The sequence below is a fragment of the Cinclus cinclus genome, chromosome 4 (genome assembly GCF_963662255.1).
Source record: "Cinclus cinclus chromosome 4, bCinCin1.1, whole genome shotgun sequence".
In the NCBI taxonomy this organism is placed as follows: Eukaryota; Metazoa; Chordata; class Aves; order Passeriformes; family Cinclidae; genus Cinclus; species Cinclus cinclus.
This window is the reverse complement of record NC_085049.1, coordinates 24,033,313-24,048,249: the sequence shown is the minus strand read 5'-3', so window position 1 is coordinate 24,048,249 and position 14,937 is coordinate 24,033,313. Positions and strand designations below refer to the sequence as shown.

The window sequence follows — 14,937 nt, the reverse complement described above, 5'->3', positions numbered from 1 at the left end:
CCAGGTCTGTGCGCTCAGCCTCACAGAGTCCAGTTACAAAGGTAAGAAGGTTCGGCAGCTGGTTCCACCGGAGAAATTCTAAAAGAAAGAGCCAGTGCCGGAATTCACTTTCCTTTTGCAGCCTTATAAACTGCACAGCCATCAGTGAGACAATTCGTCATCCTTCACATGCAGAATCACATGGCCCTTTCTTCTATGCAGGACCACACGCTTTCAGTCTCGAAGAGAGAGCATCCAACAGAACCCCGACACTGCCTGCTCTCACACGAACGGGGTGCCGGGACGGAAAAGCGTTCTCCCTTTTCCTGGGCACTGACAGAAAATTAACCACACGATGGCGGTGTGGACTTGCAAAGGAAGAAAACGCACCTCGCCCATCTGAAGTACCGAAAGTGCAGCTCCAGGTTAACATCGCCACAGCGCTCAAATCAACTGTCAGGACAAAAGGACTTCGCTGCTCTCCCGAGTACGAGCTCTTGTTTGCCCCACTCTCAAAAGGCAACACGAACTCCTTTATGCTAATGCATTTTTCACTCTCGCAGAACTGGGCTAGAAACTCGACACCATCCCGTAAAAGCAAAACTCACAAAAGTATCAGCTGAGAATGCTGCTGTGCTGCCTTACAACTTCAGCTGCACCCAAAGAACTGCTCAGTTTGGCATGTGGTTTCCACTTGTCAGAGGTGGCCTTCTGAAATCTGGCAGTGCACTTCGGATAAGGTAAGCAGCTATGCTCAGGATTGGTGTGCAGCTGGTAAGAGTGCCCTGGGGAGGTAATGCCCAGTAACAGTGTTCTGACACCTTTGCAGGGGCTCATTTCCTGGATATAGTTTATTCCAAAGGAGGGGATCTAATTTCTTTTGATATAGGCTTGTAGTTCCTCTCTTTGGCAAAGAAACCGATTTTGGATCTGCAGACTGAGTGGTCCTGGTGGCATTTAGTGGCTTTTCCTATTAGGCAGTTCTGTCACTTAGAGTTGTTGAACTGTTCTGGTGGGAATGCAAAAGCCAAGCTGTTGAGCTTTCTATCCTGGTACCTTTAGTGCGTGAGCAGTCACTGGTGCTGTTCCATTTGGATCCTGGCTCTATGAGACTGAAGGATCATGATGGCTCACAGAGCTGAGAAGGAAAGTGCAGACAGTAGGGTGTGTACTGGCAGCTCTTCGGGTACAATTGAAGTTGTAAGCAGCAAGAGCTTTCTCAGCTGCCACTTTTGGGTGCTGTGTTTTTGCCAGATGGTCTCAAGTTTGTAGCTGGACTCCGCCAGAATGAAAACACTCATTTGCACAGAGGAGTTCGTGTTGCCGTTTGAATGCGACACAAATTAAGAGTTTGTACTTGGGAGGGGAAGATCAGTGAAACCTTTTTGTCCTGACACAGTGGACTGGAGAGCAGTGACGTTTTCAGCCTGGCTCGGCACTTGGAGCGGTTCAGAGCAAGGCCAGGAGCGTTTCCTTCTTTTGCAAGCCCACATCGCCATCGTACGGCTGGTTTTATGAGTGGTGACAGTGCCCAGGGAAAAGCCAGACCTTCACCTTCCCCCGCCGTCTGTTAACAAGCCAAACACACTGGGGATTCGCACTTTCCTTCTCAGCCACGTACAGCATCCCATCCACCGCTAACCCGAAGCAGTTCCAGGTGGGGTCGGGCTCTGCTCCCAGGGAACAAGAGGGAACGGCCACAGAGGCTCGGGTTGCACACCACGAAGAACTTCTTCACTTAAAGAAGAATTCTTTCGCGGACACAAGAATAGGCTGCTCAGGCTGGCGGTGGAGCTACCGTCCCTGGAGTTACCATTACACCCGGAAATGCTGAAAAAACCCTGGAGGCACCACGCAGTGCCATAGCCCGGCTGACACGGCAGTGTTGGGCCACAGATTGGCCTCGCTAACCCCCACAGTCTCTCCCGCGTTAATGAACTCCGTGAGTTTTTAACAGAACCGGCGGCCCCGCGGGCAGCCCGAACCTTCGGGGGATCCCGCGGTCCCTGAGGGTCTCCCGGCGGCCCCGCCCCGCGCAGCCGCACTGCGCCCGCGGCCCCGCGCACGCGCCGCCCGGCCTCAGGAAGGCACAAGATGGCGGCGGCGGCGAGCGGGGCCCGCGGGCTGCGGCTGCCAAGGGCAGGTGAGTGTCAGCCCCTCACGGGCCCGGCCCGGCCCGGCCCGGCCCCGCGCTGTTCCCGCCGCACCTCGGTGAGCTCGGCCCGGTGGCTCTGCCCCCGCCAGGGACGCGCTCTGCTCCTGGCTCTGCGCGAGGCGAGCTCGCACCGTAGAGGAGCTGCCGAGAATTTTCTGGGGGGCGCGGAAACGATCGTGTTTGTGCCTCCCTTCTCCTCGGGGAGCTGGGGCTTGGAGCACAAGGGGCTCGGGATGTAGCTGCGGGTGGCGCGCTGGGGCTGTCACTGACCTGTAAGCTGAAAGTTTGGGTTCCTTTTGCCGTTTCTTAGGTGACTGTGACCTTTGGGCCGTGATCCGTGGTAAAGATCAGCTGCCAATATTGTATTTGAAGCGTGCGTTTGGGTCTTTGCCTCCGTTTAAGTTGATTCTGCCCACACTCTGAAGTTGAGTAACGTTGGAGATGGCAGACGGGTTTTGTTGGGAAAGGGCAGGGAGGATTTTAATATCCTTTTAAGCAGCGTGTTCTTTATTTAACTAAGTGGCTGTCAGACTGCCTTTCAGGACAAAGAGGGAGGTGTGCTGTCTTTTTCCAGTTCATGGGGTTAGGGGAGAACAGGGATAAACAAGCTTTTGGGTAGAGGAAAAAAGCACTTTGGGTTCGCTGCGGATATTTGCACTTTAAGTCATAGAATGACAGAATTCTTGGGATTGGAAGGGGCCTTAAGGATCATCTGGTTCCAATCCCCTGCCATGGGCAGGGACACCTTCCACTAGCCCAGGGTGCTCGGAGCCCCATCCAGCCTGGCCTTGGGCTCTGCCAGGAATCCAGAGGTAGCTACAGCTTCTCTAGAAAGTGGAATTTGAGGCAATGGTTGGGCATATAACCATAGCTGATGATAATTTATGGCAGCCAGACCTCATAGAGTTATAGAACAAGGAAAGGTGTTCATCACTAAATATGTGCATAAGATAAGCACAACAGGGGAATACAAAAGTGGGAGAAAACAAAACAGTAATTAGATATTATTTGTTGGTAGGACAGCAAAGAGGCATTATGAAGAGCCTGCCACCGTAATTTTTGCAGAAGTAACAGCAAAAAAGCCACTGAGTAGTTGAAAGATATAAATTATTGTTTATTTTTTTTAACTTTCAGTGGCTCTCAAATTACCTTTCAGGACAAAATTGGAGATGCAATATCTTTTCCCAGTTTGTGGGGTATGGAGAGAACAGGGATGGAGTAGGAGACTTCTGGGTAGCAAGGAACCTCCTTCAGGTGCTGAAATCTGGTTGGACTTTGTGGTTTGAGTTCTGCCAGCTGAGGTAACAGAATATAATTTATGCCTCAACACACACTATCTTTTTGATCTTCTGACTGTTGTGGCTGCAGTGTCAGTGTCCCTGTGTAACTGGTAGTTCCTAACCACATTGGGATAACACCTTCCACAGTGTATAAGTGTCAGGTTGCTTCCAGTCCCATCCAGCCTGGCCTTGGACACTTCCAGGGATGGGGCAGCCACAGCTTCTCTGGGAAACCTGTGCCAGGGCCTCACCACCCTCACAGGGAGCAATTTCTTCCTGATACCCCATTTAACTTCTCTGTCAGTGCGAGGCCATTCCCCCTTGTCCTGTCACCACGTGCTCTGTATATCAGTATCCTAATGATGTCCTGCCTCCATGGCTCCCAAGTTTTCCTAGCTCCTTGAGGAAAGGAACAGCTTTGAGGCAGCAACCCATGTATCATGGATCTGGCTCTTTGCATCTCTCCCTGTCTCCTCGCTGCAAAGCTGTGGTACAGGAGGATCGTTTCCTCTGCTCAATTTTACATTTTTGCTGAGTATTCTTTACTTGCTTCACCTTAAAGTCACAGTAAGCTTTATTTGCTCTTTAAGAAATTATAACCTTTGTCTGCTCCTTCCTTGTCTCTGTTTGGTCCTTAACTTTACCAACAACTTCCCAGGCCTGCTCCCCTCTGACCTCTCCAGATATCTCTGAAACAGCCCATCAGGAATGTCAGTGTGGAATATTAGAGAGATATAGAGAACCTATATAAGCTGTGAATTAGCAGTTCCAAATCTCAATTAAACTCCCAAACTCTGTCCTGTTCCACGTTGCAGGCCATGGAATTTCTCTCCTGACTGCAGCACCATCAGTGTTGCAGCAGCACCGTCAGGTCCATCACGCTGTGATCCCTCATGGGAGAAGTGGAAGATCCTCTGTCAGTGGCATTGTGGCCACTGTCTTCGGAGCCACAGGTTTCCTGGGACGATACGTTGTCAACCGCTTAGGTAATGCTCACAAGGAGTATTGATTGAAAAAACTACCCAAACAAATGTGTAATGAAACTAATTAGTCTTTAGGTTGCAGGGTGATGGAGAAGTCTCTGACATTGTGGATCTTAAAAGTGCTTTGCAGTCTGCTTAAGTTCCAGCATGTGACAAGTAGTAAAAATGTTTTAATCAAGGAGGTTTTGGAGCTTTTGAGGGTTAAGGTCATTAAAAGAAGTCTTACCCCTCTATAGAATGCATGTCTGAGGAGACCTACAGCATGTATTAGATTCTTCTGGTTTTACCTTTATTAGGACATTTTAAAAGGTTTGCAGTAGTTTGTTTGGAATTATTCAAAATTGCCCCTTTGAATTTAAATTTTGGAAAATAATCCATGCTGCTTTTTCCTCCTCTTTCTTTTCATGCAACTTAAAACATGTAAATATCCTTGTATATGTTCCAGTTTTTGCATTGTGCTATGTTTATAGGACACACCATTTTTGTTGTTGTTTGTTAACAAGCTTTGTCATTTGGTCTTAAAAGCCGAAATATTAAGGAAATAATCCTGTTTAAGAATTTGAATTACAAGAAGAGTCTTAGTTCTGTTCTCCTTTTAGCTTTGCAGATAAGCATTCAAGATGCCTGTATCTAATTGTAGTGGTTTAATGCTGGGGGAAGAAAGGGAGCTTTGTTTATTCAGAAGTTCATCTACTTAAAGAGATGTATTTGTTTGAAACCTTGGGGTTTTTGTGGCCCTTTAGGTCGCATTGGCTCTCAGGTCATCATCCCCTATCGCTGTGATCAGTATGATCTGATGTATCTGCGGCCCATGGGCGACCTGGGGCAGCTTCTCTTCATGGTGAGTCTGGCTTGAGATCAAACACAAACCCCTGGCTGTAAAAGTAATCCTTCTCAAAGACACAACTCCAGCTGATGTCTAGCCTCTAATGGTGTGAAAAAACTTGCTTTGGTGATGCCTGTTTGCACATTCTCATCTTTTCCCCATTTGATGCTCTGCTTGCAGGAGTGGGACTGTCGAGACAAAGATTCCATCCGAAGAGCCGTGCAACACAGCAATGTGGTCATTAATCTTATTGGAAAAGAATGGGAAACAAAGTAATTTTCCTTTTTTTTTCTTTTCCTGTATGTGATGGGTTTGCACCAGGTATTGTAGCCATGTATCACAGCATGTGCGTGCAGTGATGTTGCCATTGTTCTTGGCTTCTGTGAAAAGGCAACCCCAATATTTTGCATATGGAATTTCTTTAAATGGTTAACTCAGGTCCTGATTGTGGTCTGCTTTGGAGAAGTGCATTCTTTCCAAAATTTTCCAGTGTACAACTTTAGTTCTGTCAAAAAATTCAAATGTGCTACTTTCACATACCTCATAGGTGTTCCCTGAGTGCCTTCCTATAGATGACAGAGCCTCACTAAATTCTTATATTTGTATTTACATTGACATTTTATTTATATTTAACTCGTATTTACATTATATTTATATTTACATTGTCACAAAAGTAAGATTTCATCCTGTAACTTGGACATAGTGATGAGTTGTAGCCTGCTAGGAAAAGGCATGATCAAACAGGAGCAGCTGATGGAGAGTCCCCAAGGTTATGACTAACAACATCATTCCTTGATAGACTTTTGCCATAGACAATATTAGCTACAGAAGCATTCTTTGATAATAATTTCTGAGAATAGATCCTTTTTGAAATCAATTTCAAAATTTCCATATTTTGGATTAAAAATACCTATAGAGCCACCTTCTCTGTGTGTGTGTTCATGCAATTATGCTTTTATTTAAAGCCTTGTGCAGAAATACCAGACAAAAATTTAATGGTGAGACTTGCCTTTATACGGTGCATAATTTTTGCTGTTGTAGTAGACATAAACGTAAGTATCGTGTTTACAAACCTAATGCTTCTGTTGCCCTTTTTTTCCTGAACAGCCCTTTGATGCTCAAAATTTCTGGACTCGTATAAAAAGTATGATTTATAAAAAAGACAGTTTCTTTTATTATTAAAAGGAAATGTGAGGTCAACAACAGAAAGCTTTATTCTGTTTAAAAATCCCCAAACCTCATTCTCTGTTCAGTTTCAATAGATTCAAACAGATGAGTCTTGGTCCATGTTTAAAACTTTTGGACATTACAGAAGTTAACCACTGTGTGGCACAAATGTTTTAATCACGTATTTTATGCATGTGGATGTCAGTGGTGGTGCTGAAATCCTGAGATAAAGTTCTCTGGTTTGTTAAACGCGAGGTCAGAGTAATCGTTGTAATCATCCCAGAGCCTGTGAAAAACTTGGACAGGAAGAAAGGTAAGATTAGATGGCGAGATCAGTCAAAATAAGCAAAGCCTGCCATGAAAATACTTTCCTCCTTGCCTTGTACTTGTGTCCAGGCTCCTCTGTGTGTACTGTGTTGTTTGAAACTCCATGGTTACAGGAGGGATGTTGTTCATTCTCGTGTGTTTCTAAATTTGTTTTGGTGAGCAGAGCAGGAGTGATGGTTCCCAGGATCAGATTAATTATTGAAGGCTCAAAAATAACTTCGTATTTTTAAGGCTTTCTTTGGACTCCAGAGGGATCTGAAGAGCTGTGGGAGGAGATAAGGACACAGAAGGAGGTGTTTGGATAGGATGGTTGTTATCCAAAGCAAATGGTCAAGGTGCAGGGGTGCTTATAGGGCCAATACAATGACATGAGAAGCCAGTTCTCTTTCTTGCAGTCTTGGGATAGTTGGAAAGAATTTTGGGATTGTTGGCAGCCTATAATGTCAGTTCTGCATGGAGACAGAGCTTCTGTATTGTTCTTGATCAGATACCAAACTGGTTCACAGTATAACCTCCTAATTTAGGCCCCTTGAATGTCATACAGTGAGGGGAGGATTTCTTGCTTCTCCTGGAAGTCCCTTTTAGCTCTGAATTGGTTCTAAATGCTCTGACAAATTATTTTTCCATTTGCATGAGCACCTTTACGATCTCTGGTTTGTTTTTGTCTGCTTCCCCCTGACTTGTGCAGCTCAGAAGTTTTGAGCTTCTTCTTTGTAGTGCAATTAAGTGTGTTAAATCAAGGCAAGTCTTGAACAGGATTTGTAAAAGCACAGCCTTGCTCAGAGTTCAAGATGCAGGAGTTCAAGATGCTTCTTTTCATAAAAACAACCTGTTTTCACTTTCACTGGGAGTTTGCTATTTTTCACAGACAAGTGGGCAAGAGGATATTTCATACTGATTTAATCTTACCAGGTGAAAAGGAAGAGAAGCTAAAATTGAGGATTAAAGTTGCAATTTCGCTTGCCTCTGATTTTTGTTACATGAAGAATCCATCATGAAGGGAAATCTTGTTTCTATCAAAGAATGTCAGTATAGGTTTTTGATAATACTTTCAGGTAATACATAATGATTGTTTTTTGGCTTTTTTGCAGCTGTTGTTGATTAGTCTTAAAGTAACATTTTGGTTTTGCCTTGCTCTAGAAACTTCAAATTTGAAGATGAATTTGTAAATATTCCTCAAAGTATTGCACAGATAAGTAAGGAAGCGGGTGTGGAAAAGTTCATTCATATCTCTCACCTGAATGCTAATATGAGGAGTCCTTCCAAATACCTCAGGAACAAAGTAAGTCTGGAATCCACTTAAATATATTTGCTGAGAATGTACTTTGTGTTTGGTTTGGGTTTGGTTTTCCCCCCTAGCTGGGTCTGTTTGGCAGAAATCAGTGTATGGAATTTACTGAAGATTCTTCTCTGCAGCTGAGAAATGTTTGGGCTTTCTGTGAGACCTTTATCTTAGTGCAGCATCTCAAGGATCAAATGGCTTAGATATAAATAATTCTTGTGCTACTGATGGCACCATTCCTTTCAGTTCTGTAGTCAAGGATGCCCTCTGTTATGAAAGGCATTCACTTCTGTTTGGTTCAGCATGGATCTAATGGATGTGTTCATTTTAATTGATAGGCTGTTGGAGAGACAGTAGTGAGGGAAGAATTTCCAGATGCTGTAATTTTGAAGCCCTCTGAGATGTTTGGGAGAGAGGACCGATTTCTCAATCATTATGCAAGTATGTACTCTTGGAATAATAAACCCATGTATGTTTTGTCTAACTGCCTGTAGAGAACAGAGAGAAAATAGGATTTGCTGCTGAAAAGCAGACCGGTGTGTTTTTATCAGGAATGTGTGGGATACATAGCAACATACTAAATTCTCATTTCTTGACAGAATTCTTTCTCCATCTAGTTAGATGTTGTCCTTCGTTTTTATTGTTGTAATTATTTTATTTTGAGGTGGGGTGTGTACTTAGCCATTCTAAGCTAGGTGAGGACTAACTCTTAGCCCTCTTATTTCTATTAATATGAAAACTAAATGTGTCTTGAAAAAAATGCTGTTGCAGTTGGCTGGGAATTCTTGCCAGTCCTATTTTTTTTTTAATAGCAGGGTCAGTTTTCAGAAGAGATCCACATTCATTGTGGTGTAAAATGTCTTGGTCATTCAGGTACTGAAAAGATTCCCAGATTTTCTCTTTTTTGTCAGACATGCGCTGGTTTGGTGGTGTGCCTCTTATTTCTCTGGGCAAAAAAACAGTCAAGCAACCAGTCTATGTAAGTTTTCCATGAAATCCCAGTCCCAAATCCTTGGTGAGTGTGTTGGTCTGTAAAACACCTCTGAAAGAGGAATGTTTGCATTCCTGTTTTCTCTTAGTAACTGCTGGAATTTGTTCCTCACAGGTGGTTGATGTAGCAAAGGCAATTATTAATGCAATTAAGAATCCTGATGCAAAAGGAAAAACATATGCCTTGGCTGGGTAGGTCACTTCTTCTGATTCTAATTAACTATAGTACATCTTTCTGGTATCATTTTTTGGCATGCTGCACAGTACATTTAATTTCTCTATCCATGCACACAGTTTGAGCTGCAATAAATTCCACCTCCTTTTTGGGAGGAAAAATGGCTCAAGCTCTTACTGTGAGTACTCTGAAAATACTAATCTGGGCCTCACTGCACTTCATGTGATACATGTACACACAAAGAAATAGACAGCTTGGAAAACGTGCTAGACAACATGGATTTGGGAAACATTCTGGTAAAGCTATGTGGAAACCACCTGGAATTAGAATGGCTTAGAGGCAGTGGAGCTACAGTTAGAGACTGGATTTACAGGTTGCCCAGAGAAGCTGTGGCTGCCCCATCCCTGGCAGTGTCCAAGGCCAGGTTGGGTGGGGCTCTGAGCAACCTGGGACAGTGGAAGGTGTCCCTGCCCATGGAAGGGGTTGGAATGGGATGGTTTTTTAAGGTCCTTTCCAACCCAAACCATTTTATGTTCCTCTGATCTGTTGGAACTTTTCTGGAGCACGTGTCAGTTGAAGGCTCAGTTTTCATGCCTGTAACCTCAGACCCTTGCATATGTGAGACCTTGGGTTTATCAAAACTGCTCAACACTGTGCTCTTGTGCTGTCATGGAGCTTTTCAGAATGTTTTGGAATGGCAGCAGAATTGCCTGGAAAGCCAGGGGAGATACCTGACAGCTCAGTCTGAGCCATCTAGAGAGCCTAAAATGTGAAGGCGGAATCTGAACAAGAAAGGAATGGGAATTGCCAGTGGTTTATGTTACTCTTAAACATGTGGATGGAAGACTGCTTCATTCTCTCCATTTTGAGAGGAGGAATGTATTTTTTTGACAATTCATCTTGCTTGTAAATAGAAGAAGATATTCGTAGTCCGGTAAAGGCAAATGAATCCATTTCCCTGCAGCCATTTCCTACCAAAGATGGGATGTCTTGTTATTCATATGTCCTTAATTCTCCATTTGCTTTCTGGGTTCTAAGTGGGCTTGAACAAACTGCTGTCACAGTGCTGGAAGTCTTGAGTTCAGAGTTGGAATCAGCATGGAAGGAGGCACACTCAAGTGTGCTTTCAAAGCAGACTACAGTTCATCCAGTGTGGCTGTGATGGGTTAGCCTTGACCAGAAGCCAAATTCCCACTGTTCCTTTCTGCCACTTCTTTTCCATGCTTTTCCCCAGCTCCAGGATGGGCCTTTCCACATGCTGCAGTCCTCCAGGATAAACCTCTTCTCCTGTGAGCTCTTCTGACAAATTACTTGGATTAAAGAAATGGGCTTTTTGTAGCCTTGGGGATGGAGGGTTTTTTCTCTTGCTGCAAATATTGAAGTGTAGCTGACTGAGGTGTGATGTTTGCTGCTTTCCCTTCCAGCCCTCACCGGTACCTCCTGTATGACATGGTTGAGTACATCTACTCTGTTTCCCACCATCCCTTCATTCCCTACCCGCTGCCACGACCTCTCTACCAGTAAGTAGGACCCTAATTCAGTAAGTTTTGGCAGCACAGAGGCATAAATACCTCTTGCATGGGTTATATAATACTCTGCCCCGTTGTTATTTAGTGTAGTGGGGTTGCAGAAGTCCTGAGGTACTTGTTAGCCAGTTTTGAACTTTCAGCTCGGGGACAGGCCTGCATTTGATGAGTTGGTACATGAAATGGATGCTTGTAGTGAGCTTCACATAGCTGCTCATCCCAGAGTCATTTGTCCCTGACATCTAGGGACAGGATGAGAGGACATAGCCTCAAGCTACACCAGGGGAGGCTCAGGTTGGACATCAGAAAGAATTTCTTCACAGAAAGGGTGGTTGAACACTGGGGTGGGCTGCCCAGGGAGGTGTTGAAGAAACAACTGGACATGGCACTCAATGCTCTGGTCTGGTTGACAGGGTGGTGATCAGCAAAGGTTGGACTTGATCATTCTGGAGGTCTTCTCCAGCCTAAGTGACTCCATGATTTTATGACTTTGCTGAGCCAAGAAGTATCAAAAGGTCCTAATTTGATAAAATTAGTGGCAAACCAAATGTTTTTTAATAATACCACAAGGAAAATCTGTGTGTATGTTGCTGACTGAAGGCCCTAACATCCAATCTCAAGAATGTGCTACTGAGCCTGGGCCTGATCTTTAGGGAGTAATCACATCTTTTTGAAGAGCTACTCCAAACAGAAAATGTCAGTTCAGAAGTTGCCCTCGGCATGATGGGGCTGTGTTATTATTTGGTCCTCCTCATTTTTTGTATAAATCAAATTAATAAGCTTAATCAGTCACCAGAGTTAGAACCTTCCTGTCAGTAGGACTCAGCATTGGATCCATGGAAGTGCTGATGGGTAACACATTCTAAACTGTTGTGGCTGTTCTGTATTGGCTGCAAGAGGCACCAAGTTGTAACATGGCTCAGGTGACACATGTAGCAGCTTGTTAAAAAGGTGCTATGTGTGTGCTTCTTAGCTTTATTCACATTTTCTGCAGTCCATGTTAATGCTTTTTTGTTTATGGGCTAAACTAAGTGATAGCTCATATTTTTGAGAAAAGAATGCACCTAAAAGGCAGATGAGCCTGGTTGTGTTTATGTGCAATAACTCAGTAGCACCCTAACCTGCCAGATGAGCACTTCAGCAGGAGGTCCTACCTGTTCAGTAAGAGATTCTGCTGTTGATCCCGAGACACTGAGCAAGAGCTGTAGCATTATTTTCTTTTCCCTGTCAGATTTCTTTCTTTCAAGGGAATATTCATTTCTGAAAACTGCAGATACCCAGTCCTCACCCTTTTTATAGATTGCTCCAGATTCCACCAGCTTGTTTGCGTTGCTGATAACTCATTTAGTTGTCAGCAAGTATGTTTTCTCCTGGAGACATTGAATCCTGCTTCATGACTAATTGGATTGCTGCCTACACTGGCAGGGAAGAGTTTGGATGAAAGGCAGGGGCAAGACCAAGCCCTCTGGTGTGTGGGGAATTGGATGTGGGGTTTGCTTTCTGCTCCCACTAATGCTCATTTTAACTTCTAGAGATTTGCTTCTCCATCCCATCTAAAGTAAAATAATACAAGATCCAATAATTCAGGAACAGTTAATTACCAGAAACACAACTAAGAACTTGGTGGCTGGCACATCTAGTGCTTTAATGAACTCAGAGCTTGCAAGAACAGCTTCAGAACAAGCTCTTGCTCACAGTCTATGAAGTCTGAAATAATTTTTACCAGATTTCTGTGTATCTGGATAAATGACTGCACTTTTGCAATATTTCCTCTGTTTACAGTTTAGTTGCAAGATTCTTTGAGATTAATCCCTTTGAACCGTGGTTGACGCGGGACAAGGTGGATCGGGTAAGTGTGGGACCAGCCAAAAATGCCACTTTGGAAATGTTTCATTGTGTGTTTGTAACTCCAACTTGTAGCTTTGCATTCCCCGAAAACACCTTGAATTGAAAGCAGCCAAAAGTAGAGGTTGGATGAGCAAAGTGAGGGGGGCAGTGCTCCCTGCTCTTAGTCAGTTTATGTACACTAGATGCACTAAAATTGTTTCTGTCATCCAGAGAAAGATGTTTTTAACAACTGAAGTTGAACTGACACTCCGCACACATTCCAAAATCTCGATTAACATTCAAGTGCGTTTCCTGGGAGAATGTTGCCACTTCATGTTTATTCCTGACTTCTCAGGGCGTTGCATTGGTGGTGGAGAAATAAGTTGCAAAAAAACAACTGCAAGCAAGGAAAATGTAGCAGTTGGCAAGTATTAGTGTCAAAATTAGGCATATATCTAGGCTAGCAAAGATAGTCATGCACATTCCCTAAACTTCGTGCTTTCTGTTTTCTCCCGATTGTTTTGCAGCTGTAGAATTTCAATATGTTTTGTTTATCAATAGCTTACTTAACCTGATTGTCCCCCAGGATATAATTGTAACATCTCCAAAAACCTTTCCTCCAGTTGCCTTTGTAGTTTCTTGAGTTGCATTTCATAAAATAAGCCTGCACCAAACCACTACAACTACTTCAAGTCAGCTGTAGTATAGGTAGTGAAGAGGGAATTTCTTTCATGTCACTTCTGGATCTGGTTGTTCCTCTTTCCAAGCTTTTCTTCCTTAAATAGTCTGTACTAAATTGGGTGGTTTTGACTTAGAAGAACTTTCAAGTAACACCAGCATAAGAGAAATCTGTTTTCTAGGATATAAGTCGTATGGGTTGCATATATGCTAATAGAATTAACTGTTTGTCCTGTACAGAACCATGTTCTAAACCATAAACAGAGCAAGACAAGCTACCAGAGGTGACAATTCAACACATTTTCTTGACATGTCAGAATATCCAGTTACTCCATAACTGGAGTTTATGAATAGCCTTGGAGTTCTGCCTAATTTTGTGGTTGTGGTGCAGTAACCTCCCTGATAATGTATGGAGAGGAAAGCAAGGCACTTCCTGCATGGTATTTATTCCTCAGTTAAAGCCTGAAAGACTTTTTGCTGGCTGCAGAATACCTGTACGTCCTGTTGAAGATCTTGTTACTCAAGACCTTGTGTAATTATGCCACAGTTCTGTTTGAATCTTTCTTCTTCCTCTACTTCTTTTGGCAGGAGAATGATTGCATTGGGTTTAAAGCTGTTCATTTCAAGTAAATTATCTTTTTGTTTCCTTACCCTCCCTATTGTTGCTGAAGTTTCACACAACAGACTTGACATTTCCTGACCTTCCTGGTTTTGAAGAGCTGGGGATTGAACCAAGCCCCCTGGAACAAAAGGCCATCGAAGTCCTGCGCCGTCACCGCAGGTTCCGCTGGTTGGACGCTGAGCTGGAGGAAGTAAAGCCAAAAACACAGCCCATGTAATAGGTGGCAGGGGATACTTAAAGCTTCTTAAACTGCTTTTGGATGACCCAACTTCTTTGGAGAACTGTGTACATACTGAGTAAAATATATGAATCATATCAACTGTATTTCACCAGTGTTGTCTTTTCAATTAAGGGGGGACTGTCACTGCAATGCAGATCTTTCTCTCTGCCACAAAAGCAAATAACATGGTTACTTAGCTGGTGAGCATTGTAATGTTTTGAAGGTTGGGACTAGAGGGAATGTGTCATAACACTTGTCTTTCTCCCTTGGCTCTCAAAGCAAGTGTATCACTGAGATATAGGTGCTCAAATGGTTTCAAGAGTGTTGCAGTTTGGGACTAGGTCACTCAGAATGTGCCTTTTCCAGTAGGGATTGCTGGAAGTGCCGCCTATGCAGGCTGTGAGATCTCAGACAAAGCCCTGGTTTTAAGTTTTTGGCTCTTTTGAGCTTGGCTTTCTGTGCTGAACACAGTTCTTAAAGAAAGAGCCAGCCTTCTTTCAGGGAGTTGCAGAGAGCCACAAGGGCATTGAGCCTCCTTTTCTCCAGGTTAAAGACCCCCAGCTCCCTCAGCTGAGTGATGTAGCCAGAGAACAGAATCTCTCACTCTTTCTGTATTGCCAACTACTGTGAAACTCTGGGGCAAAGTGTTTCTCAAACTTCAAGAGCTTCCACATCTTGTTCCCACATCAAAACTGCTTCTGCTAATGTTTAATCTGTGAGAAAGGTGGGCTCTTGTGATAGTATGAGTTTTTGATCCTACCATGGAAGGAAGTATCAAATGTACTCTCATGGATTCCTTATTTTAATTCTGATAACACAAGTTCTGTGCTTTTAAAATAAATCTGTCAGTTCAAAAGCCAGGACAAACTGGAAGTGCATATTGTTAGTAATTTGAGCCTC

The 14,937-nt window shown here is 43.8% G+C and overlaps 1 protein-coding gene across 1 annotated transcript; it reads left to right on the top strand.

Annotated features, from left to right (window-relative positions):
- Positions 1-2,052: 2,052 nt before the first annotated feature.
- Positions 2,053-14,141, top strand: NDUFA9 (NADH:ubiquinone oxidoreductase subunit A9). Its single transcript, XM_062491799.1, has 11 exons — positions 2,053-2,122; positions 4,230-4,400; positions 5,141-5,238; positions 5,404-5,495; positions 7,858-7,999; positions 8,338-8,440; positions 8,911-8,978; positions 9,105-9,181; positions 10,589-10,684; positions 12,473-12,539; positions 13,867-14,141. The coding sequence occupies exons 1-11, from the start codon at positions 2,074-2,076 to the stop codon at positions 14,032-14,034; spliced, it is 1,131 nt and encodes a 376-aa protein (XP_062347783.1). The 5' UTR covers positions 2,053-2,073; the 3' UTR covers positions 14,035-14,141.
- Positions 14,142-14,937: the final 796 nt, after the last annotated feature.